The sequence below is a fragment of the Gobius niger genome, assembly GCF_951799975.1.
Source record: "Gobius niger genome assembly, chromosome: 10".
In the NCBI taxonomy this organism is placed as follows: Eukaryota; Metazoa; Chordata; class Actinopteri; order Gobiiformes; family Gobiidae; genus Gobius; species Gobius niger.
This window is the reverse complement of record NC_136861.1, coordinates 34,924,628-34,951,601: the sequence shown is the minus strand read 5'-3', so window position 1 is coordinate 34,951,601 and position 26,974 is coordinate 34,924,628. Positions and strand designations below refer to the sequence as shown.

Here is a 26,974-nt window from a genome sequence, read left to right as displayed (position 1 = left end):
TTTTGACAGAGTTTTTCATCATGGAAAAATACCTGATAAATGTACAAACAGACATTTATGAGGCTCACCTTCTGAAGATCTGACTGTAAACTTTACCAGGAGTGGGTGCGTCTCCCGCTCGTCTCCATGGAGATGTGACTAAAGTCAGTAGAATTTTAGATTAGTTTCTCATCCAAATCCAGTCGTTGATTACCCACTGCAGCAAAAGTATTTTCTGTGTTGAGCTGGTCAATTGGAGCATGTTTTGTTTTGCCGGCAAGGTGTATTTAAAGGGACGCAGTGTACATTTTTGATGAATTGCTTTTAATTTCAAGTCCCTATACCCCTGTAACAAACAAGTAAAGAGGAATTAAGATTAAAATGTGTTCTCCAAACTCATTTCTAGCTTTCTGAAACACATACCTAGCATCCCATTTCTTCACAGGCACGACTTCAGGGTCACTTTTCAGGATCACGGTCAGAAACGCTCTAAAACTCGCCTGTAAGTTTACAATAAACTAAAGGAGGACAAAACGAATTTCATTCTAAAACTAGAAAAAAACTAAATCAGGTTTAATGCCTTTAAGTGCACGGGTTGTAGCATTACTTTTGCCCAGAGCTGCGAAGAGTGGCTTTATTTTGAAATCATTTTGCCCAAGAGGAAGTTAAAAAGATAGAGCTCAAGATACGTACTCCAGTAGCCTAGAGTAAGAGTAAAAAAGTACCAAGGGAAATGCTACTGACTGACTGTTTGAGTATAAAAGCCTGATTTACGATTCAGAAATTATGAGAAACAAACCACGAAAAGTTCTTTATATATAAAAAAGAATCCTAGTATTTCCAATGATATCATTGTTTCCCTGAAGAATAAAGTACACAAGCCTTTTTCTTACTCTTTCTACTCAAGTAAGAGTACAAATACTTCATTATAATATTACACAAAAAATGCAACATGGTAAAACTACAGTTACTTCAAAAAGATATGTGTACTGTGACGTTACAGTGAGTATCTTTTCTACCCAAGTGTCAATACTTCTACTTAAGCATTGCTTCTCCCCCCTGCGTACGTCCAAAGGAAGTGGTGTAGAGTCAGATAACACCAATATGGATTCACCTGACTCCTTCCCTTCGTGTGCAGTCCCACTGTATTTACGCAGCAGCCACCCGCACCCACCAACAACCATCCGAACCTCCGCGCTGAAGGATGGCACTGGCGCAAGTGATGGCGCGGTCAGGCTGCGGGCAAGTGCGCACCGCCGCGGGGATCATTTATACATATCCGCGCAACAAAAGGCGCGCAGGAGAGAAATGATCCCGAAGGAGGAGACAGATCTGCGCGTGTGCGTGAGAACAGTGCGGACAGAAAAGCCCCCTTTTCCCTTTCATTCCGAGCCTCCCCTCCTGTCCTCCCCTCCCGCGCGTCCACTGACCATTTGTCTTGCAAGTAATGACTCCCCAACTCAATTTAGTATGACGAGGGAGAAAGACGGAGGGCGAGGAGAAAGAAGGGAGTGACGCGAAGGGAAATGGCGACAGCGAGGAGGAGAAGAAGAAGAGCTGTGGAGCTGTGGTTGGAGAGACGAGGCGGGGGCGGGAGGGGAGAGTGAGGGGAGGGGAGGGAAGGAGGAGGTGGGGGCTCTCGGCGGCGCGCATGTGACGGGGTGAACGGGAGGTCAGCGCGTCGCAGCGATATTAAAATGTGTACCGCCAGGACGCGGGGTGACACGCCTCGGCCGTTAAACAAAGAGTGTGCCAAACTGGCAGATTAATTTGAAAACTTGCACACGCACACAACACTTAATGCCTTAAAGAGCCAAAACAGTCTCACAGCGGCGGCGGCGGCGGGCTGCAGCCCCAACGCCCCGCGCTGCGCACTCCGTTTTTCCTCTCCCGATTTCCCAAGCGCGTAAAGCACCGGGCACGGCGGCGGCACCAGCATGCACCCGAAACCTCCGACCCTCTCTCCGCCTTCTCCTTCCTCGTGCCTTCTCCTCAGACCGCTCGACTTTTGATTTTTCCCTTACTCTTCTCTGTCGTGTCCGCCGTGACGCTCGTAAAGTTTGCTGACGCGCGCGCTGGATTCCTTTTTTTTCTTTTACAGCCCAGTCGTGACATTTGCTTGCTGCTAAAACACGGACTGACTGATGCGTTTCTCTCTTTTCTTTTTTTTTTTTCCTCCTTTTTTTGTGGGGAGGCTTTTGCGTCGGCTGTCGGAAAGGCATATATAGCGTCTTCCGGGGGGCCGTCCGCACGAGGAAATGAGTTTTTGTAAAGGGGAAAAAGATGCCACGGAGGAAGGTCAAAAACCTGTGGAGCTATATATGAAATACAAACCAAAAAAAAAGCCAAAACAACAACGCCTGCCTTTCCTTCCCCTCCGCACAGGCACCGCGAGTTCAAAAGGAAAAAGAAAGAAAAAAACAACAACCAGGACCAGAGGGGCAAAGAAAATGACACGGAGTATGACGGGGGAAGAGAGGGGAAGAGTGTCCACGGACGGCGCCGGGAGGGAGATATCCGCCGCGAGCTACGGAGCCGGTGAGTAGACAAAAAAAAAAAAAAACACACACACATTACTAGATGTGCTGGCTGCTGCTCATTTGCATAGTGCTGTGCTGTGCGTCTGCGTTTTGCCAGCGTGTGGTCTTGTTCCTTTCGTGTATAGTATATATATGTGTGTGTGCGTGCGGCAGGTGCTTTGCCTGCCGCGCGCGGGGGAGAGGAAGAGGGAAGACCACGTGTTGCAGGAGCTGCGGCAGTGAACACTACACCTCCCTCGCCCCCTCCCTCCCTCCCCCTCTCTCGCTCTCCTCGCCTTCATCACGCTCCTCTTCCTCGCCTCATACTGTACCAGTCTATGCTGTAAGTGCCATATTGCTGGTGCGCATTTGTTGGAGCGCTTCGTGGCGCGCAGCACGACGCACGGGGGGAAGACGAGGTGAAGGCTAGGTCGTGGTCAGTGGTCAGGGAGGAGGAGGGGGGGTCAAAGGGCACACTTTCCCGAAGACCTTAAACCTAAAAAAAAAAAGGCTTCCTTTGGTGTTGGGTTGCATTATTTCTGTCCGGGTTGTTTTGTTACAGTCGTGTCTGTTTGTCTGCAGGTCCATGGGGCCAAATGGGCCACGTCCTGGTCTGGCTCGTGCTCAGTTTGATTTTATTCATTTCTCTCTTTTTTATGCTTAATGTTAAATTGTCAAGGACTTCCCATGCTTTTTCTTTTAAACATTCAACCACCCTTTTGCATCACATTTTTGAAAATGCTTTGTGCCAGGTGTCGCGTGCCGACATTGTCAACTGTCGAAATCATTTCTAGTTTTGTGCACAATTTAAAGCAATTTAATAAGCGTTTAAATGAGAGCACACACATGTCTTTAGAATATTTGTACTATTACGCCTGAAGGTTGATCATTACGCACGGGATAGGAATAACTGCGAAGGGGAAATTAGCCCTCCGTCTTCCACACATTCCCTGATAAATATTCAAAAATGCATTCACGAATATAGCTCGGAATTTGTACGCAGCATCCAAACAATTAGGTGCCCAAAGCGACAACGCACGCTCGTTCATTTTTATCCCTCCTGTCTGGCGACGTTTTGCATGACAATAACGCGCGGTGTATTTTTCAAGCGCGCACAAAGGGGCGAAAAATGCATTTCTCTTCCTGGTTGTTGGCCGTGTAGCTTCTTTTTTTTCCTTCCTCCCTTTCACCCCGGTCATCTTTCACAACAATGACAAGCCTGCAGTGCGCGCTGCACATAATGCAAGCGTTTAACCCTTCAATATGGCGCTGCTCTTTTCGCTTCGTGACCTGGAATTTCCCCCCATTATATAGCAAACCGCATACAACTGGAGAAATATGCTCTGTGCGTAATTGTGCCGTTTTTTGCGTGGGTACTTTTTTGGATAAATGGCGATCTTTGGTGTTATATAATATTTTCTCCTTGTCAACATTATTAACTCACCCAAACCGTATAGCTATTTTTTTTCTCCCAAATTTGAGCAACCAGTGAGGGATTTAAGAATACGCGCCTGATATTTTGCTCATTTTGGATTCTTGTGGGGATTATAAACGAGCCTGCCTGACATTTTTATTAAATTGTCCACGGTTTCCATCAAATCCGTTCGAGCTCTTGACGTTTTCTAATTCCAAATTTTGAAGAGGGCCTATACCCAAGGAATGCCGTCGAACTACCTCGCGTTATATTGTGCTTGCGCGTAAAACCAACGCGGACCTAACCTGTTAGAATAGCGCGTAATTGCGTAGGGAGACACCTCGCTGTTATTTGTTCACAGCTCTCGTTTCGTGAGTATTTTATTGCTTTCGATGAGTGCCTCTCGACTCTGGGAGAGGGCCCACCAGCACACGCGCATATAACGTTTGAGCAGTAAACGGATGCCGGGGGTCGTAAAAGCCACATGTTGGAATTCATATCAACTGACCTTTCGCGTGTTACAGCCTGATTTATTTCGGTTCTTGCACGCGCTGCTGCTTCGGCAAAGGCGAACAGAGGCATTTCTTCGAGTAGTTGCAGTAGGTTGGACATTAGTGTTTTTTTTCTTTCTTTTCCATACACTCCATACAAGAAAATGGCAGATTTGGACAGTTCCTTCCATTGTCCAACTGTTTACGAATTATTGCAACGTCAACAATTTGCGAGTGACGTAAAGATGAAGGCCATGTTGGTTATTGTCATCAGAGGGGGAGCTTGTTCAGCGCATTCGATCCATATCCTTGGTCCTGTGAGGAGCAGAGGCTGTTGGAACGAGAGCACCAAGCTGGAGGATTAGCCTATTGTGCATGTTTTATGTTTTGGGGAAAACAGTAGGGATGCATAATACGTCACACAAAATATTAGGTGATTGCAAAACGCCACAATATACAAATCTTCCGTCTGACTGGGGTTTATTTATTCATTTATTTGTTTGTGCAAACGCATTCTAAAATATACAAGCACGGAAAAAGCGGAAAGTTCAGTTTTAGTTATTATTTTCCAGATTGTATTCCATGCTAGCCTCGTTTTAGTCCCGGTTTGTGCTTTAAAAAAAAAAAGACATTTGCTTACCATTTACCATTTTCAACTGTTTTGTAAATTATCGGAATAATATCGTCATTGCAATATCGGACGCCAGTATCGCACATCACACGTTTTTTGTTCCAATGTCATGCAGCCGTAGTGTCATTGATAACATTTTATTCAGTTTTATTTATTTTTTAAACACAGATTACTAAAGTAGCCTGAATTTACTCCAGCTCTTGTGCTGCCATTGCGATTGTGATGAGGAGACAAAATTGACTTTTTAGTTAAGTTGAGTCTGTTTTGGTCCGTTTTGTCCCATAAAAAAATAGTTTCATGGCGAGGCCTAAGATGAAAGTACATGGTCAAAAAAAAGTGTACAAGATATGAGTAATAATGCCCAAAGTGATAAAAATATATGGGTAGCATCGCTGTAGCCATGATAGTCCATACAAAACATTCCTCTCTTGTGAATGGTCGGAACAACTCAAGATGGCGCCTTTGACACGAAAACACCATGCGATTGATTTGGCACAGTGTCCATTTTTAACTGTAGTACTTACAAACACAACCATTACTGTTAACTTGACCCCTAGAATTATTACTGAAATAGTCAATATGTTGTATAAAACTTGGCATAAGTTGGGTGAGTCAATTTAATTAAACTTCAGTAATCCATCTACCTGGACCAAAACGGGCGACCTCGACGCATTGACCGAGCTTTTACAAATGGCCTCGCTGACATGAGCCCTGAATGGCGCTTTGCCGTGACATAGCCGTGAGACCCTTCTTGTTTCCGCTGCTTCTTGTGTGTTTGCACCGGGGGGCCTCCCTCCACTCCAGCGGGGCCACATTGACCTTTACCTGGGGGGGGTGGCCGGCCCGCGAACAATGCGCCGCCGTCGGCCTGAATACCTTTTACCTGACAATGGGCTACCGCTGACAAACTTGACACGCCGGCAGGGCTGTGAAGGGAAGCGTACCCGCCACGCCTTGATCGATATACCTGCCTGCCGTGACCTGACCCCGGGAGTGCGTACCGGGGTCAAGGTAAGGCACCACACCTGCGCTACACAACACCTTGACATAGGCTACGTGTAACTTAGCCGATAACAAATATGTACACGGGAAGTCACTTTTGTAGGCTAAGAGTAAGGCCCGAATATGTGAAAATATATTTCGATCTTCATTCTTGTGTTAGCGATTTTGGAAAAAAAAACGTGCGATTTGCGATACGAGTGTGCAATATCGCGATATTTCACATTTTTGCGATATTTCAGAAGTGATTTGTATTTCGGCAAATGTTATCAAAATAAGACTAAAAACACTAAATCAGCACCAAAACAAAAACCGGAGTATGAATTTTACGACTAAACACATTTAGGCCGTAGGTTCGATGCATTTTCTGTTTGTTTTGTTCTTACGCTAAGTTAGCAAAAATGTGACGATCTCAGTCAGGTTTGCAATCACCTCTTGCGATTTTTGCGATGCATTTTAAGACCCTCGAGCTGCACCCCTTCTGCGTGATCAGAATATATTTTGCTACAGAGACAAAAGACCATTAATTGCCGATGAAGCGTCTTGGATGAGAGGCGAAACGTTCGTCCTGCTCGACCCAACATGTGGGCTACAGACATAGCGGACGGAATTTTTGTAGGCGACGCAAAACTCCTGCATGACTGAGGGTTCACGCAAACATAGTAGTGAAGAGTTCTTCCAAGTCGTCACCTGTACTGGAGATTTATCGAAGTAGCAGACCTTTCGCCTCGACATACCACTCTCGTTTAAATTTATAGGACGCAGCCTGTTTCTTGTAACGTCACTGTTTGGTAGAGATTTCATGGTGAATGGAAACTACTCTGCAAACAAACCAGTACAGATGACGACTTGAAAAGCTCCTCTCTACAAAGCGAATACTACTGCGAAACTTTTTTAAACCTCAGTCAGATGATAGACCTCGTAATTGCGCAATACATCGTGACTTCTCGCGATTTTAATATTGCGATAAAGATAACTGTGCAGTAATGGAGTAGCCTGAAACTTTTGGTTACACTTTCTAGCTAACGCATTGTGACGGAATCTCAATGATGACACAGACACATTTGGTAGCCTTTGTACCTTATCTGAAACATTATTATTTTATGTTTGTATAATTTCAAGGCGCTATAACGAAGACATGTCAGAACTTTTACGCCCAAAACCGCAACATAATTCATTGTACGCACACATTGTCGACACTATCACCAAGCACATTTCTACTTTTTACATTTTGCGGTAAAATCCTTTCAAAGTCACACTCCTATCTGACTACTACCACTTCACCCACCTGCTGTACGGGTAAAAGAAAAGCCTTATAAACGCGCATGCTAAAAGGGGGAGCCCGGGTGGTCGTGTCGTGTTTACTGTAGGTGCCTTGCGGCCTAACGAGCCTCCGTGTTCCGCTCGCTTTTGTTGTCCGGCCCCGGTGATGTATGGGGAGGGTTCGGGAGGAAACGGGAGCCGCCGGAGAGAGTGTCAGTGACACAAAATCAATGCGGGGGGCGAACAAAAGGGTGAAGAAGCAGCAGCAGCAGCAGCAGTAGAAGCACGTAGTAACTGCATTCGCTCTCCATAGCAATATTCCCTGGCTGTGGGAGCGACTGGGCCTTTAATATAAACTCCCAACGCGTTTCTCTCCCCAAAAATAATTGTAGATATGATCACGCAAATGTAGGGGCTTTTAAATAGGCCTCTGATATGTATTATTTTTGCTGCTGAATGTGAGAGTAGCGTGTTAGGCTAATACAAATTGCGTCATTGTTGTATAGCTTATTGGTTTACCACTGCGCAATGCGAGTGGTAAAGTTAACTCATAATAATTCAACAGTTTTTTTCTGTAAAACATGCTTGTGCACTCGTAGATTGGGGTAATATGGGATGTTGACATTGTGTAATGAGTGCTAAACGTCATGGAATCTCAGCATAATCATGTTTACGCATTTTACGTGGAGACCTTAAGACCCACTTATTGCAGGCCTTCCATATAATGCTCTGTTTGGTTTTGTCGTTTTATTATCTCTCATATGTCATTGAGTATTGATGTTTTCGCTTTTGTGTGGGTGTGTTTTTTTTATGTAAAGCGCTTTGGTCTGCAGCAGGTGTTGTAAAGTGCTCTGGAAACAAACTTTGATTGATTGACATATATATATATACATTTTGCTTTGGACTTGGACAAACATGTATTGCAACAAAGGCTGGATCAGTTTTGGCCTCTTAACAGCGCAGGCCTTTATTACGATTTGAAACATGCTCGTATTTTATTGATTATTATTTTTATTTTTTTGCACTTTTGTGAAACTGTGTCTTTCGGCTATTGTGACGCGGCTGGTACGAAACATCTGCACACTTTATTTACATCCCCCCTTGTATTTACAGAAGCTCCCAACTTATGCTTACAGTTTATGGCATAGCGGAATCAATTTCAGTGTATACGTGCAGCCACTTTTACGCATTTGTTGTTTATCGATCTGGATCACCATTTGGGAGCTTTATGAAAACTCATCCTTAAACCTCTTCTTTTTTGTTTTGTTTTTTTTGCCCTTGGTGTGGCTCAAAGTGAAGTCGACTCAGAGGCAGTTGCGAAAGTTGCCGCTGATGGGGAGATGGATGGAACGTCTCTCCGCCGAGGCCCCGGTTGCGTCAAAGTCGCTCCACTTTTTTTTTTTTTTTGTTTTAATCCAGTTACGCGCGGGGGGACTTTCGCCGCAGACGTTCCCCCCCCCCCTGCCCGTTTTAAGTAAAAGCTTTTTTTATTCATTTATTCATTGCTCCATCTATTCTTCACTGCCACGAGCTCCGAACATCGCCCTGATAGGACAGTGTTTCTCCCCGTGCCAAGCAATCTGTCTCTCCTTTCATTAAACCCGGCGATCATTCCGCTAGAGCGCTCCGCCGCCATTCCAACTGCCAACTCCCCCCCCCCCCCCCCCCCATCTCCTCTTCTTCTTCTTATCTTTTCGCCGTAATTGCAACTTTATTTCTAATTACATTTTTGGCATGACTCTCCCTTTTTTCCCCCCTCTTTTTTCTTTCGGGAACATTTACCTTTACAAATATTATCAAAGCGCTCGGCTTGAAATAAATAATGGGGCCGCGCCACCGTGACTGAAAAATGGAAAAACATGTCCAAATATTATGAGTGATATGAAAAGTGCCTCTTTGCTTCGCTTGCGCTTTTATTATCCCATCCGGTGCTGCATTGCACGCGTGTTCAACGTTATAGGCGCGCGCACGCATTTGTCTTTGCAAAATAAAAGGCCCCATTCGCCTGATCATTCCGTTATAGCAGTGGATTGTATTTGTTTGCTGTCCTTCGTGTTGTGAAAGCGTTTCCCTGTGACCCTGTAGCTAGTTGTTGTTGTTTACGTTACCATGACAGCAATTGCCCAGTGAAAGTTGCGAAACGTGCTTAGAAACCCATCCCAATGACGAATCTGGATACTAAAGGAGAAACCCAAGTATGCGTTTTGTCAACGAATGATTATTTACAACTCACTTAACTGCCTCTTTTGTTGTTTGCGAACGAAAACAAACCCGGTACAGGCCCTTTAATGCCTTTAAACATTCTAAACGTGCAACGAGTCCCAGTGTTTTCCTGTTTAAAGGCTGTACTTGTCCATTTTCATCGCGATATCACAACAAATGAAAGGCCTCGTCTCGCGTTCGAGGCCGTGCGTAAAGAGAAAGAAGCCCTATCGCTTTTTAATGCACTCCGGCGTATGTCCAATGTCGTTTTTTATGTACTTTCCGTCTTTGTGCGATATTGTAAAGGGAAATAGGAGACTGTAGCCCCCAGCGGCGCGCGGGTCACGGGGTGAGAGCCGCTTCCAGATGGATGGGGATATTGCTGTGCGCTCTTTTCTTTTTTACGCACAGGTTTTTATGAAGCAATAAGAATGTGCCGGCGCCTCCTGAGATCCGCTGTCTTCTATATCTACCCTGTAGATCCGGATTTGTGTGGCAGTCCTATTAACAATCACAAATTCGCTTCTAGGGGAGTATATAGTGGATTTATACGCGACGGCAGCGATGGAACCAGCCCAGCGAGAAAGGCCTATAGACAAAGAGTTTACCCACATTCTTTTAGCGCGCACTGCAATGTTGCTGTTTTTTTTTCTTTCCTCTTTCGTTTGGGAAATAATACCACAGCTTAGTTTTATAGAGTTTCGAGCGTTTTTTTAATATCTTTAGTGTTTTTTATATATCTATTTATATACCTGCGCCACTGTATGCTTCCTTTATTACTGCCTCGTGTTTGTCTCTGGCTCTCCAAGCGCCACGGAGTTGGAAAGGGCAGGGTTTGGAGAGGGGGGGAGTTTGGAATTGGCCTCGTTTTATTTATTATTTGGTCCGGGTGAAAAATGATGCTCGTGTCTTTACTGTTCATCTCTCGGAGGAAGGAGCGAGGGGTGGGTGTTGTAAGGAGAAGGTAGAGGGGGGAGGAGGCGAGGGTAAGGTTTCGATTTGAACACGGTCAATTCTTTTTTTTTTTTTTTTTTTTCTTTCCTCAGAAACAAAGGCGCTTGAGATATCTCTATCTTCTTGCCCTCGTGTGGCCCGCGCGTGCGTCTATACGGCGATAACAATGTATCCCCAAGATATATCTTTTTTGTTGTTGTTTTTTTTTAAGTCGTTGCGAGTCACTTTTTTTCTCTCCTTTGACTTCATTTCGATCACAGCAAATTGTTTGGCGCACAGTTGATAACAGTCCAATAACAGGAGTGTGTTTCCCCCCGTGGCAGCCTGTGAGTGGCACAGGGGGAGGAAATGGCGCACAAAAGAGAGCCGTGTTTGTCCCGGCCACGACTCAAGGGCAACGCTGCCTTGACTGACTGACTGACTGACTGACTGTCTGTCTGCCCGGACGTGGCATATGACGCCTGCGTGGGATGGGACTTCAACTATGCCGGGGGGATGTTAAAGCAGCCAAAGGAAAGTAAATAAATCCCAGGAGTGAATTAACATGCGAGTGGTGGTGGAGTTTGTCCCTGTTTTACAAACCCAAAAAAAAAAAAAAAGGAGAGAAGGCTCGTTTCGGATGCAAAAGGCCTGCGCGTGATTTAGAAGAAGCCTGGTAAAGCTGAATTAGTTGATGAATTTTCTATCGATTCCAAACAAGCCAGATTTGTCTCTGACACGTGCGGGGGGGCTGCGCTAGAGCCTCAGAGTCTCTATTAGCCGTTTGAGAGGAGGAAAAGAAAGACATAAAGAAAGAAAGGGAAAGGTTATGGAAAAGTACGTCCCTGAATACACAAATACACACACCCAAATGTACACAGAGGGGTGGTGCAGGCGCCACTTCGAATCCCCTCAAGCGCTCTCATTATTTCTTTATTTGAAGTCGTGCGTAAAAAAAAAAAAAAAGTCAGGGGGCAGGGAGGGAGGTCTGCTGGAGTTTATAATCTTACAACTGTATCTTAAAAATATGTGGAAATGCATGAGTTGAGTCTCATTGCGCCATGTTAATTGAATCACACGGATTGTTCGGGCTGTTTTAGTGGGCTGCGTCCTACATGTGTGCAGAAATGTGAGGAGGGGGGGGGGTTCGACAGAGGGATGGAGCGAGGGAGGGAGGAAGGAGAGGAGGGTGGGTGGGTGGGGGGGACACAGGGCAAAGTGGCCGCAAACTGAGGCCATATGATGATGAGCACGCCGTATAATCCTATTTCCTTATCCGGGGCTCGTCCCGGAGCGCAGCCATTGGCCGCGGCGCGTCACGTGGCTTCGTAACTTTGTTCACTTGACAGAAAAGTAGGAGGGTTCAGCGGAACAGGAATAACCGAAGAGTAAAGCGATGAGATATAAATTTTAGTTATATATTTGCCGACTATTGCTCAAAAAAAGGGAGATATATTAATGGCCATGAGCTCCTATTTGATCAACTCCAACTATGTGGACCCGAAGTTTCCACCGTGCGAGGAGTACTCTCAGAGCGACTATCTGCCCAGTCACTCCCCGGACTATTACAGCTCCCAGCGGCAGGAGCCCGCCGCCTTCCAGCCGGACACTCTCTACCACCACCACCACCTACACCACAGCCACCAGCACCACAGCCAGCAGCAGCGAGCCGAGCCGCCTTTTACGCCGTGCGAGCGCGGCGCGCAGCCCGCCTCCGTGCTCATGTCCCCGCGGGGTCACGTCCTCCCCACGACCACCGCGGCCACCGACACTCCACTCCTGGAGCAGAGTCGCCGCTGCGACTCGGTGACACCCAGCCCTCCGCCGCCTCCTCCTCCGCTTGAGCCCCCGTCCTGCCACGGCTCGTCGTCCCCCGCGAGCGCACGGAAGGACCCCGTCGTGTACCCCTGGATGAAGAAAGTCCACGTAAACATCGGTACGTGTGCGACTTGTTCCGCTCGCCGTACTAGCAGCTCGTTCTCTCCCTTCAGCTTCGAGTGTCCAGTATCGCTTTCCCCCCTTCACTTTCGCGCGTACAGCCCTTGGGTCGAGATTTACGAGCGTGTGTTTTGCAAGGGGCCAATATAATTACACCCTCCATAAATTTTTATTGCGCTCGCTTTTTCGTCGTGAAAGTCCGACCGGGGGTAGAGCGCGCGTCTCTCCGCTAATCCTCTCTCCCCCCTCCTTCCCCACACACACACACACTTCGCCTTTTTTATGACAACTCCAGACTCGAGCCCATAACTTAAGCTTTTTTATGCTTTGGTAATTTGATTTTAAGTGGTGGGCTTATATAAACGACGTGCTTGAGTCTGTCGGAGCTTTGATTTTTTATTCCGCGGGAGGGGAAAGTTTTACGGCGCGGGGCTGCGGAAATATACCGCGTTTATGGAGGTCGCTCGTAAAGCAGAAAAAGGCGAGCGCGAAGGAGGCTGTGGAGGCTCAGCAGCTCCTCGCTGCTCGCGGGGAATATGAGAGAAGAGGGGGGATATACCTTGAGCTCTTTCGCCCCACTGCCAAGCCACCGCATGTATAGGGTAAGGAAGCTGAGGGGGGAAAGAAAAGCTCTATTCTTGGCCGGTATGGCAGCTTGTCTGTTGTTTTTTTGTGTTTTGTTGAATCATTACCTAGGTTTTTACAATGGCGGCTTGTAGCAGCAGAAGCCTCCCCCCTCCCTCCCCTGTTATATTTATATATATATTATTCTCGACGATAATGCGTTTTGTTTTTCTACCCAACAATCTTCACTTATTGCAGTGGCTTGATCTACTTTTAATGATCCCCCCGCTCTGTCGGATTCTTGTCCTGCTTGAGCGTAGATCTTCTTCGGGGGCTTCTGCTTTTTTGCTACAGGAGACATCACAACATTTGGACACGGGCGTCAGGACGTTGCCGCAAGGGTTTTTGTGCGTGACATTTGACCGCGTGGCGTCTCTCCGTAAAAAAACACCCCGAACGTCATAGGTATACACTTTTAGGGTAGCGGCGTGATGTAGAAATAGTCCCGTGCGTAACAACAGCTAATAACGCGTAAAGTTAGGGCATGTTATACGCACCAAAGCGACACTGTTTTCTGCGTAATTCGGGTCCAAATATTAGGTAGACAGTTTGGTTAATGACGATATACATATAGGTTAACTAGTGACTGAAATATATATGGTTTGGGCACGTTTTACGCACAATGTTAGTACTGCTTATGTGCGTAATTTGGATGAATTAATAGGCCGACATTTTAGACAACAGCAACATAAAACGTATAAAGCTTACACTTATGAACTATATGGTTTGGGCACCTTTTACGCACGATGTGGGTACTGCCTATGTGCGAAATTGGGCTAAACTAATTGGTAGACATTCTAGATAAAAACAAAACGCAAGTTAGAGCATGACTTAAACTTGTAAAATATACAATTTGGGCACGTTTTACGCACCACACGTAGAAAACGTGTGCGTTATTTGGATTAAAACGGTTAGCATAACTATAACTAACCATAAAAACGGTTCAGGCACGTTTTACGCACCGCAAACGGGCGCCGCTTTCGTGCGTACATTTGGATGCTCTAACCGACCCGCTTGTGTTTTTGTAGTGAACGCAAACTACACCGGGGGAGAGCCCAAGCGCTCGCGGACGGCCTACACGCGCCAGCAAGTCCTGGAGCTGGAGAAGGAGTTCCATTACAACCGGTACCTGACGCGCAGGCGCAGAGTGGAGATAGCGCACACCCTTTGTCTGTCGGAGCGCCAGATCAAAATATGGTTTCAGAACCGGCGGATGAAATGGAAGAAGGACCACAAGCTGCCCAACACCAAGGTCCGCTCCGGGTCCAACGGCACCAGTACAAACTCCTCCCAGGGCGGACCTCTATAGCCCTGTCGTCGCTTCCCCTATAACCCCCTTTTTATGTGGTGTTGCCTTGCCCACCCCAAAAAGCCTATAAACTAAACTAAGACAGGTTTAAGACATGTTTGGACAGCTTTTTTGGTTTCGCGTTGTCTGGATTCGGAAGGATGTCACTGCTGCCTAAGCTACACTCACTCTAACAATGACGCTATTAGAGAGAGACATGATCCTCTCGTGAAAAATGATAACCACGAAAAACGAAGGAGCGAACTGAAATACCGCTGCTGCTTCTTCTTCTGCTTTTGTTTCTTTGTGACAGTTACAGTGAGACGGGTTGGATCGGTACGTGCTTGTGCGTGCGTGGCTTTGCTTTACTTTTTTTACTTTTTAAATATATATATATATATATATATATATATATATATATATATATATATATATATATATATATATATATATATATATAATTTTGGCTGAAGATGGATACTCATTTTCATCTCTAATCATGCCAAACTCGGGGCTCATCTGTCATGTTTACCCAGCGAAGCAAAGGGGTGAAACAGGCGGCTCCACTCCACCTCCCTCCTGTTTTTTTTTTCGCACCCTCTCCCCTCCCTCCCCCACAGAACTCACGCCTATTCTATCTCTCCGCACGCACGCGCACACATAAACAAAATGCGCCACGCTCTTACATTGTAACATATGTGATCCAAATGGCGCCATAGCTTTTCATTATTTTATGTTATTGTTTTCAAACGTTTTTGATTGTACACGCTGCTGTGCCGTGTTGGGAACATTTCTGCGCACCGTTACGCACACGCATCTCCCAAAATACGCATGTTCCACTCCGGCTTATAGTGGGTCAGAACAAATCAGTTTTTGTATAAAAAAAAAAAGCACTCAAAGAATTTCACTTTTTTTTTTCTTTTTAAATATATATATATATTGAAGCACTATTGTACAATTGTCACAGTTATTACCTCGCTTATGATTTGCTCGCTCATTGAAGTGACTCTATTTTTGCAATGGCGTGACTGACGACTTATTCAAATCGAAGCTGCATTACGAAAGCATTTCTTGTACGTGAAAGGTTAAAAAAAAAAAAAAAAAAAAAAAAAGAAGATGTAATTTAAGCTGGGGACACTGACATTGAAACATTTATAACTGCATGTCCGTTATATTTCTGTTAGTCTCCGCTTTTTAGATATTTTAAGTAAATATATTATTTTATTTACATTCCAAAGATTGGTTTTATTTGACGACGATGATAATAATAATAATAAAAATAATAATAATAATGAAAGAAAAAAAAGTGTTTTCCCTCAAATGTATTCTCTTCACTCTTTTTCCTGCTTCAGTGTTCTATTTGTACATAGAAATTTAAATAAATGAGTGGAAAATCTCTCTCCCATGTATTTTTGACTTTTGTATTGCATTTTCGTGGGACAGGTTCTCGAGCGTAATGGCGCACTTCCAAACGCTCTTTACTGTTAAATACAAATCATCAACCCTAATTGCGTAATCACGTTTTGTCCCATTTTAGATTCATGTATGTACTTTTCATTCCACTCTCCAAACATCTGCTGCATGTTTAGGTTTTGCCTTTCAGAGAGAGAGGGAGTCCAGAGTTGTTTTATTGCACTTTCCATAAAGACCTTCTTCTCATTTGATTGTAATTGTAAAGAATGCTTTAAATTCTGTGCGTAAAACCCTCTGTCCTTGCCATTTTCATGATAGTTCGGAATTGTTTCCTGCTCTTTCTTTTCATTAAGACTTGGGCAATAATGCTAAAGGAGTGTTGCAATTCGCGCTGTGTAGAAAAAGAACATTGAAATCTCGCCATTGCGCACGACTTCTTCTTGTCACTCTGTGCGTAAAACCTCATCTCCAAGCCATATTCATGATAGCTCCGAATTGTTTCTTTCTCTTTCCTTTCAATAAGACTCGGGGGATGATGCTGTAGGAGTGTTACGATCCACGCTGTGTCGTAAACAACATTTGAAATCTTGCCTTTACGCGCGATCTCTCCTTGTCTTCTTCTTTTTGTGTATGTGCGTAAAAAACCTACAGTCACGGGCTCTGGCTTTTTAGATACCACTCCTCCCCGACGCGCTGTGTTTGAAGATAGATTCCGCGAAGCCCTTTCCATTTGATTTCATTCTCTGTTAGTTTTTTTTTTTTTTTTTTATGCCGGGGCTGTCCGCGCAAATCACGGAGCGCGCTATGATTAATCTGCCGCGCGCCGTGACGGATCTCGGTACATTACGTGGCGTAATCTCGTTTTAAATCACAAACGCCCGTCCCTCCGTTTCACTCCCGTTCTCCCGTTAATTTAACGGCTGCTCAGATGCGTATGCGCGCGCCCATGGCTGGCTCTAGGAGCAAAAAGGGGGAGGGAAAAAAAAGGAAAAAAAGCCCCCACCGTTCCCTTACGCGTTACACCTATCTTACTTCTCCCTCAAAATACTTTCTGGGTTCGTGCTCTTTTAATGCTTTAATGAGTGTAATTTTCACACAAGTGTTGTTTTTTTCTTCTTCTCCTCACTCACTGCTTCGCGGCGCAGTGCGGGGTTTCTTTATTTATTTATTTTTATATATTACGCACACACACATAAAAAAAAAGAAAGAAAGAAGGGGAGCGGGCCAGGCGCCATAGCTCAAACCCTGACAACCAAATAGATAATCAACAAGACGAATGGCTTCTTTTGTAAGGCGCGGCTCCCGTATTAATTTTCATTTTCTTTTCTTAGAGCAGGTATCGAAAAAATATAGAACAGAGGAGGAGGATGAGGAGGAGGGAGGTATAGGGAGTGAAGGGGGGCAGAAAATAGCATTCCTCGCCGTGAACTTTAAACAAAAAAAAAAAAGTCTGCACCCCCCCCAAATTGGCCCGCTCGTATTCCTCGGCCCGGAGAAGATTCCCTATTACTTGTTGGTTGATTTCTCCCTGGGCCTCTTGCCACTGAGACTCGCTCGGGCCATTTATCTGTTTTCTTTCTATTTGTGTGAAAGGCTCTTGGCGCAAAATAAGAAGAAGGAGAAAAAAACGCCACCGTGCACCGTGCTGCTCATAAAGGAAGGTTTGCGCAAACGCTAACACCTTTCCCCCTGTCCCGTTATCGCCCGAAATCAGGCTATTACTTCTCCTTTAGCGATGCTCTATGTAAACGATAATGGATTGAGACGCTGGCTAAAGCTCTTGCGCTCGCCTTTACGCCACAACACAGCCGTAATCCATGCCCGAACACAAAGAGAAACCGCAGCCAAAATCTGCCCGTCGTCAAGCTGGGCGCAATAGTTTAAAAAAAAAAAACGTCACAGTAATATTGAAATGGGAACCTTCAAACGGTGCAAACATCCTCCACGTGATTGTCAATAGAAAAGGCGAGCGCTACGTAAACAAATGAATATGCGTAATGATCAGAGCGAGAGGTTTTTTCTCTTCCTCCCGCGTCTTTGTTTTGGTCACCGTTCGCGCGGGCCTTATTAGATCTGCGTTTCCATAGAGAGGATATAAAACCTAATAGGAGACTTTATCCAATTTGGCCTTTTAATATCGCACCTCGCTGCAAACTGCGAGACAAAAACAGATTGTGAGAGTGTGTGTCCGCGTTGCATGCGCCAAAATCGGCAAACTCTTCTCTCGTTGCGCGTTTTTTTAATGATCTGCCGGTTTGTTTTGAGAGTCGGCGCGTTGTGTTTGGTCAATATTGCAACTTAGAATTTGAAAAAAAGAAAAGCGAGACTGAAAGAAGAAGTCGCACGATGTTTGTTTACGGTATGCGTAAAGCACAGTGTAGTAAGTATATGCGTAAAGAGCCAGGACTCCCCTGAAAAAGAGAGGTAGCACTTTTACACTACCCTTGATACATTGTGCCTAACTACATTTAGTACAATGTAATGAGCTTTGTAGCAATGTGCAATAACTTGTACCTATGGGTTAGAAACACAATGGAATAATATGTATTTGTAGTTTGTAATTACATAATGTAATAAGACATAATTCTAACTCTAACCCTAACTTGAAGCCCTAACCCTAAGGGTCTTGTGTCCTATTACATTATGTACTAACAAAGTACTAATACAAGTTATTCCATTGTGTACGAACTACATAGGTGCAAAAGCACAAGTTGCAAAGCACATTACATTGTACGAAATTTAGTTAGGTACACTGTATCAAGGTAGTTAAAAAAAAGTGATACCAAAAGGGGTTCTTAGTCTCTGTGGGGCTTTCCTGGTTAAATAAAGGTCAAATAAGATGGGCTAAATAAATCATAACAACGTAAAAGAAAAAAAGAAGTCCATGGCTACATAAGAAATTGTAAAAATGCATATATATATATATATATATATATATATATATATATATATATATATATATATATATATATATATATAAAGGCTTACATTTTTCATGATAAATGCCAAACTTGGTCATCCTAAGAAAGGTCTTATGTGTTAATCCAAGCTTTCCCTGCTAGATGATTTATTTATTTATTATTGTTTTCCTTTTTCAACATAAATCCACCTCCTCGATGTGATGCCATCCTCCATGCGGCTTCCAGCCTTCTACCCCTGGATGATATTCAGCGTTCACTCCGCTTGTCATTTCACCAATATCACCCACAATCCACGGTCCCATTGGCATTACGCACCATCTTTCGTTTTGTGCTTAAAATCAACTCGGATGATGCATTTTTGGCATGTTTTTGGCCTGCATTCCTCATTTTTCATGTATAGCCTAAATGACAAACTTGATGAACCGGTTTCAGGTGCGAATACTATTTTCCCATTCCAAAATCATCTTTCCTTGTTATAAACCCTTGATTTGATCGCTTTTGTTTGGAGAGAACCCCGTCTGCCCTCCGCGCCCCCCCATGCGCCCCTGCGGCTTCCAACCCTCTACCCCTGGATAATATTTGCGTCCACGCCGCTTGTCATTTCGCTCATATCACCCATCACCAACCCGGGGTCCACGTATTTCCACTGCGCATCTAAACAGAACCATCACCCACTGCCACCAACACAATATCCACACATGCACACACACACACGCACACACAAGCCCCAGAGCGCCACGGTCCCCGCGCGTTGAAATAAATGAATTTTCGCTCGGCTGACAGCGCTCACAATAAAACCCACAGAGGAATCCTTATTCTCTTGGAACCGCCTTCTTTTATCAGCTGCTCCCTTCTGGTTGTCTCTTGAATGGCGGTGGTAGTTGTGTGGTGGGGGAGTACAGATTTTTTTTTTTTTTTTTTTTTATTGTTGGAGACGCTACACCCATCCCACCCCTGGAAGTTCACCGCTAGAGAAGACAGAAGGCGATGGCACCTCGAGGAAAAATGCGTAAATTATACAAGTAGTAATCATTAATCACGTCTCTAAACCTTTTCCCATTGTTGAGGCGGGGGATCCTTTCTGTCTTTCTCTCACGCGCGCGCGAGGTGGGGGGAACAGAGGGGGACAAGAAAAGAAAAGAAGCCCAAGAAAAGCCGAAGACGTCTTGGAACGACTTTCTGACCCCCCCTCTTTTCCCTCCTCTTCTCTCCTTATAGACTCCTCAAAAAAAAAAGTCTGTGTACACGCATAAACACTCCCCCCCCACACACTCACTCCATCCACTTCTCCACCCCGTAACTATTCGCGTAAACTTTTTTTTTCTTTCTTCCTCCCCTGAACACGTTTGGGAAGTCGAAAAAATCACTTGTTATATAGACGCAGGGGTTTGGGGAGCGCGCGCGGAGACCCGAGCGCGGCATGGCCCGGCCCGGTCGCAGCGGCGGCGGCGAGGTGAGGCGAGGTAAGCGCGCGGCCCACGGGCATGGAGGAGCTCCCCCATTTTCTTAGTGACGGCTCTGTGGCGTTTTTATGGTTTTATTGCCCCCCGTGCGCATTTGGTGAGGTCAGGACTCCGGGAGCAAAAGGGTTACAGGTTACAGGGCGCGCTTTGATTTGGGTGTTTTACGCACTGGAGGTTTTAAGTGGGAATGTTTGGTTAAGTACAGTCACGCCGTGGTGTTGTTGCTGCTGCTGTTGCTGTTGTGCGTAAACTTTGTCCATGTGTTGTTTGTGGTGACACCTCCGATCTGGAGATGGAGGCGTTACGCACATGTGACGCGCTGCCTTGGATTGTAAATGTGCATGTGCGACCTTGCTCCTGGAAACTGATATATTTGTGTGTGTGTGCGTGTGCAAAATATAGTTTGTCTGGGGAGTTCTTCTGCCATAACAGTGTCACTGAAAGACAATCCGTCGGCTTGTCATTTTCTCTTTGTGCGGCAGTGCTTGTGACGACCAAATAGAGCAAAAATTGAGTCCCTCAGTCATTCCTCATCGGAACCACACAGCTTTGCTTTCTCAAAAAAAGCGCAAGAGAAACAAGCAAAACGTTCAATTTGTAAATAGAACGCCAAAACCTAGAACCTTTTGGTAAACAAAGGTGGACAGTTTGAATGAAAGGATGATTTTCTGCTCATACCGATATTTAAAATGGACAACGAGACCTAAACATTTGTGAACAGACACACACAAAAAAAACTGCAATTTAATTGTTTTTTGGATGTTCCCTGGAGCTTTCACCAAAAGAGTCCAACTTCACCTGAACTTACCTCTTTTTTAAGGCTTGTGTTGGCTCCCAGTCGTCTTTGAGATTCAACCACAAGGGTTTCCTCGTTTGGTGTAGACTTTCTTGTTATTTTTCCTATGTTCTTTTTATTTGGGGAAACGATCTACAGTTACCCTAGATTGTATACATTCGTGTTATTATTGTATGAGTAGTGACGACGTTTCGCCTTCTTGTAAGGCCCTTGCACTCATCCAAGAAGCTTCATCAGTTCTACAGCAACATCATTGTCCTGATAATTATTTGAAAACCTTCACTTAAGTGGAAATAACTATCGCGTCTTAGCTCCACTGACATTTGCTCTGCCGTTTTATAACCAAATGCTACAAATCAAAAACATGTAGCCCTATATTTACGCATGGATACGCATGTTATTCGAGTTTTTTGTGACCTACAGTCTCCAAGTGTCGTTGGCGAACTTGTTTACACCATGAAATGTTATCAAAAATAAAAATAAAAATCAGCTTTGGGACAAGTTGCAGCTAATTAGCCCAAAACGGTGTCGTCAATCCCCCTTCCCTTCCATTTCCCTGCTTCCATTTAGTCGCTCAAAGTGAAACCCGACCCTACACCCACTCACACACAGCGCCCGTGTTTGGACGATGGTTCATTGACATGTTAAGGTTATGGCATTCGAGGCGCTCTCGTTTTTGCTTTTAGCTGCGAGCTACGTCGATACAAATGCGTTCGCTTCATTTTTTTTTTTAACCGTCGTGAGATCCATGTCCAAGTACTCGCGCAAATGGGGACGTGTCCAAGAGTCAGGGACTAAACACGGTGGAGGCTGGCTGCGGGAGCAGGCCTTAACTCTGACAATGTTCGAAATCCAGGATGAAAACAGTTGTATTTAAGTGATGTATCTACTCTGATTTAAATGTATAACAATTCCACAATGGTTAATTGGTTTTCATTGCCTTCTAAATACGTGAGTGTTCCTCTTTGTACGAATCATTCCCCAACGAACTTCCCTTTCTTACATACCGGTTGCGTAAAGTAACACAAAGATGGATTACTGACTGTAAATGTTTAAACAAAACAACAGTCATCAGGCCCGGGTTCGCCTTCTGTCACATTCATAAACAGCTGAGAGAACTCACAGACTTTCGGTCTGGGCCTAAATGCGGGCCACAACACGGCTGGCATCGTTAATATTAGAATAAACGGAATAACGGCGGCTCGGTTTATGTCACATGTATTGGCTTTTGTGGTGCCTTTATAGAGTACTCTGATTCAAAAAAAAACTATCATCTGAGTACATGTATGCCTGATTTCACAGTGACGTAACACAAGCTTGCAGGGAACGCTCATTTGGATCAGGTAATAGGCGGAGATTCACTCAGGAAACCCGTGCGTAAAATGCGCCACTTACGCTGGAAGCAAATGCGGTTCACGGGTGATTCAATAACGAAAACGTGGCACCGAAGTGTTTTGTGTCTCTTGTAACACACTCTCACACATGACGCTCTTTTGGTTCAGGGTCACGTGCCGGATGTCACTCGCAAAAAAAAAAAAAAAACGTGCGTAAAAAAAAAAAAACGACGGCGCGGAAGTGGCTGATCCCTGCTTCACTGGAGCTTGTTATGCGTTTTGTCTCCCCGGTTGGATCAAAATGGCGTGTTGGTTTTAGGGCCTCATAGCTTTTAATGAGATCGCGCGCGCGTGTAAGTATGTGTGTGCGTCAACCAGGTGCGCGCAGGAATATGAATCTATGAACCGCGCTCGATGGCAACGGAGGAAGCGAAGAAAAATTAAAAAAAAAGAAGCGAGAGGCGCGCTTGGGTTAATGGATACTCCTGTAGCACAAAACAAACGATCGGTACTGCTGCTTTTTTTTTTTTTTTCTTCTTCCAAATGAACTGCGCAACGATTGTGGGCCGCTGGCGATCCTGCTGAGTGCGGCTTGACCCCTCCACTAATCAATGCGAGTGGATTAAAAATATAAGAAAAGAGGGGCTTCGGCGGTGTCTCGTGGGGAGCCGCTAAAGCGTGGAGAAGTGGTAGAAAACTAATGGGCTAAAGATAGGCATGGTTATCGGGCGGTGGAGAATCGATGGGTTGTTGAATGCGCGCAGCCAGTGGAGAGAGGAGAGAGGGTTCACTCAGAGGACAGGGCCTGCTGCTGCTGCTGCTGCTGGTTTCTTCTTCTGCTGACCGATGGGCTTCAGCGCCTCTGACCCCCAGTGCCCGTGCGTCCACACTCCCACCGCTCCTTGACCTCACCGAGATACCTCCCGTTCCCAGACCTCCGGAACCTTCCCAGACCACTTTTTTTTTTCTTTTTTTTTTTCTTTTTGGTCATGAGAGTGATTTGGAATGACACAGAATGAGTAAAAAAGTCGTGAGCAAAATCAGTGGAAAAAAATGTAACTTTTTTCAGTTGGGACAGAAATGAGAAACAAAACATGCAATAAAGGGAAAAGCGTAATATTTCCAAAGAAAATACCATAGAGTATGAACCTTTTAACCTCCGCCTTAACTGAGTGCGTTTTCTAGAGTTCAGCTTTACCCAAATCTAAAAGTTTACAGCCTCTAGGCCAGTGTAGCGCCTCATTTGAAAGCTAAGACCTACAAACCTGATCATAACTTTTTGCAGTTTTTTGCCATTTTTCCACTTTTTAAAATTGTTTTATTGTTGCTTTTGACTCTTTTGATTTTGCCGCTATTCTCAAGAAGCTTTTAGATTTGAGTAAAGCCAAACTGGAGAAAATGTACTCGGTTTAGGTGAAGGTTAAGAGGTTAAAAATACAGTATACTGTATATTTCTGATGAAAAAGGCCCTAAACACAAACTACATATATTTGATTGTATGTGATTGATACTTGATCTACTCAAATAAGAGTAAAGATACTTCAAGAATATTACTCAAGTAGGAGTAAAAAGTACTGAATGATAAAACTACTCTGATAAGTCCAGTTTGTTGAAAAAGTGACTCAAGTCCTTGTGCTTGAGTACATGTAACTGTGTACTATAACCGGCTCTGGTAGTAACTGCTAAAAATGGTGACCTTCCAACAACATTCTGTAATAATGAGCCATTGTGTAATAAATGGAACAAGAACATCGCTCTCAAACAGTTGTGTTGGTAAATACTTCATTCACACCTAAACTGATGAAATAGTAGCAATGTGCGCCAGTTTAAAGCTGCATTATGGAACTTTTTGTGTGGAAAATACACTTTTTATTACTATTGCATATTTGAGCTTTAAGTCCCCGGTGGCTGTTTGAGCATCACGGTGGCTCCAGAATCCATTGTTTTGAGAGTTTCTGGTAGGTTTTCACTGCTGACAGACCTTCTCACCTGAAAATCTGGAAAGTTGTACAGAGTTGTACAGGACTCTGTGACTAAAAGTAAAGGCATAATGTTACGCATACAGCCATTGGGTCACAAATAGGTCAGTTATCTACAAATATCACATTGTTTTTTTTTCGCATTAAAGGTTCCCTGATGGAGCTTTAAGTTTAGACGCTAGCTTGGAAAGGGTTTGGACTGGAGTTGTCTTAGAGCAGGAGCATGGCCTCCAGCATTACGATGCCCCCCGGCCATTAGGCTCATTTTGACTAATTTGATCGCTCGCAATAGGAATCAAATACATTGTTATGTTCATGGAGGGAATTGTTCATCTTTTGACAAGAAAAAACATTAGCCCGACGCCAACTGGTCAGAGCAGTAACAGTAATCACTATTTAAGCAAATATAAATGATTAACAAAGGATTAGAAAAGCTTTGCAAATGTTTTACAAATGATGAACAAGTCTTCCGAAATGTTGACAAAAAGTGTGACCATGAATTATTTGTTTATTTATTATTTTCTAAGTGATCAGGTGTCTTTTTTCTTCAATGATTGAAAAGACATATTTTGTACATTTTAAGGCTATAATGCAAACATGTAATAGCTAACTGTGAAAATTTCATGGAGAAATCCTGTTTTATGTTGAAGAAAATACATTTTATATGACTGACAAAGAGCCGCTCCGAGTGAACATTCAAAATGTATTCCTTCAATCGAAAACAATGTGTTAATCGTGGTATTATGTATTAACATGAACACATGGTGGTCTGATCTTAACATTATGTAGCAAGTGGAAAAATCTGATTATTTCTACTATTATTTTGAGCAGTTTAAAAAACAATTTATGACTCTCCCTCCCCCTGACCCACTGTCCCATCACTCCCTTGACCTCTGGGAGATACCCACCACGGACCCTCGGACATTCCCAGACCTCCGGAACCCCTCCAGCCCCTCCAGCCCCTCCAGGCCACTTAGTCAAAACAGGCCGAGTTCAGGGCACTGTAACCCAGGGGGCACGTCGGCGATGTGTCCACTCCCACAGCCCCGCGGAGCCGCCGAGCCAGCGCCGACTGAGCACCTAAGGGCCGGCCGGGGTCAGGCGCGGGTCAGGCACGCCGAGTCAGGGGTGGCATGGGAGAGACGGGTCCCGGGCTGGTTCAGAAGGGAGGGTCTGGGGGGGAGGCGAGTCTAAAAATACTGAGAGCCTTATCAGGGTTAGTTATGGCTTGTGACCTGTGAAAAACTCAACATTTTATTATTAAAATTCTAGGCCTGTTTTTGATTTAATGCCTTTTTGAATAAATTATAGTTTTTTGTTTTTTTTAAAATTACTGTTAAGGCTTTATTTTGCGCTAAAAAAATCATGTGATGAAACCTGAACTGGGTTTCAAGACTGGTCATTTTCATCCCTCAAATTGCCTCCACCACATACGCTGTCTTGCAAATGGGCAGCAGACGTGTAGTTTTAGTTTGTGTACGCACATATGAGTTTTCCATTGTTTTCAGCTACGCAAACAAAAAAAAGAACAAAAATGAATTCCAAACTTTCAAAAGTGGTTTGAAAAGAGCTGAAAGGACTTCCATAAAGTAAAGCTTTTCTGAAATGCTACAATCAGACATATTCCACTGTTATCCAGCCTCTATTTTCACATAATTTCAATCGCTGTGCGGGTTTCCTCAGGGGCAAGTCGCTTCCCCCATCTTTTTTATGCATGTACAATAGGATAACACTGTAACCCTCGCCAAGATCAAAGCAGTTTGACTTTTTTTTTACTCTCTGAGCCGTGTTATTCCTCGTGTTTGCTCGGTTTTTCCGAAAAACTGATTTGGCTTAGGCTCCGTAAGCTCCACTTCACCGTCATTGTAGCCGCACAAATGCCACACAAGAGGATCCTCCGTGCGGTGACACGCATGTGAACTGTGTGCTCAGCGTAAACACTCGGGGGGCCGCTCCTGATTGCCGCGCTGAAAAGCTCGCCCTGCTGCTTTTTTTTGTTTTGTTCTTTTTTTTCTTTCACCTCAGCTCTGACGGTGGATCTATAGGTTAAAAATAGGCCCGAGTTTACACAGTTCACAAAGACAGCGGTTGGAACATGCCTGGTGGTAGCACGTTGTGTAATACGCTGAGGAAATTCTTTAAAGCAACTTCTGGTCATTACAGTGGTAGCACAAACGGCATTTAGTAGCTATTGTTGTTAACTTTATTTAAACCAGCTTCACTTTGCTGAGAAGTCGCTTTGAAATGTTTTCGATACATTATTTCAACATGTGACTGGAGTGTCCATTGGAGGTGTGGTATATATAATACAAGTTGTATTATGTAGTCCAAACAAAGCAACTTTTTGTATATGAGCTTTTCTTTTTTTTCATTTTGGTATTTCTTTGTATACCTATATAAGTTTGGAAGTGCGTTTTTTTTTTTTTCTCTGTTATTTCTTGACCAGTGGTTCACAAAGTGGGGTCCGGGGCAAAACAGGTACAATGAAAAAGTCCATTTTGAAAGAAAAAATACATTTATCTGGACAAACGCACTAGCTTAAACCAGTATTCAGCCAACTGTCATTTTAGCTGTAAAATGATGCCAGATTGTTTCCAGTGGAGTAAATTATAATGACTTGCGGAGGCCTCGAGAGGTTTTCTGATCAATAAGGGGGCCGCGATGTCCCGAACTTTGGGAATGGCTGTTCTAGACTATTTCCATTCTCATCGCAGGCACTCATGAACCTCTTAACCCCCCACCTGAACTGAGCCCATTTTGCTCCAGTTTGGCTTTACCCAAATCTAA

The 26,974-nt window shown here is 44.4% G+C and overlaps 1 protein-coding gene and 1 long non-coding RNA gene across 2 annotated transcripts in view; both read left to right on the top strand.

Moving 5' to 3' along the window:
- Positions 1 to 26,974, top strand: part of LOC306969683 — a 437,728-nt gene that overhangs the window by 349,682 nt on the left and 61,072 nt on the right. The window lies entirely within an intron of this gene.
- On the top strand, positions 11,691 to 14,676 carry hoxb4a (homeobox B4a). The gene is made up of 2 exons (XM_079565363.1): positions 11,691 to 12,367; positions 14,022 to 14,676. Exons 1-2 carry the CDS (start codon positions 11,890 to 11,892, stop codon positions 14,300 to 14,302), a joined length of 759 nt encoding a protein of 252 aa, XP_079421489.1. The 5' UTR covers positions 11,691 to 11,889; the 3' UTR covers positions 14,303 to 14,676.

Excerpts from the sequence above, each read along its gene's own strand:
- hoxb4a (XM_079565363.1), top strand. The coding sequence starts at position 11,890 with ATGGCCATGAGCTCCTATTTGATCAACTCCAACTATGTGGACCCGAAG. Across the intron at positions 12,368-14,021 it reads GAAAGTCCACGTAAACATCG|TGAACGCAAACTACACCGGG; the intron begins GTACGTGTGCGA and ends GTGTTTTTGTAG.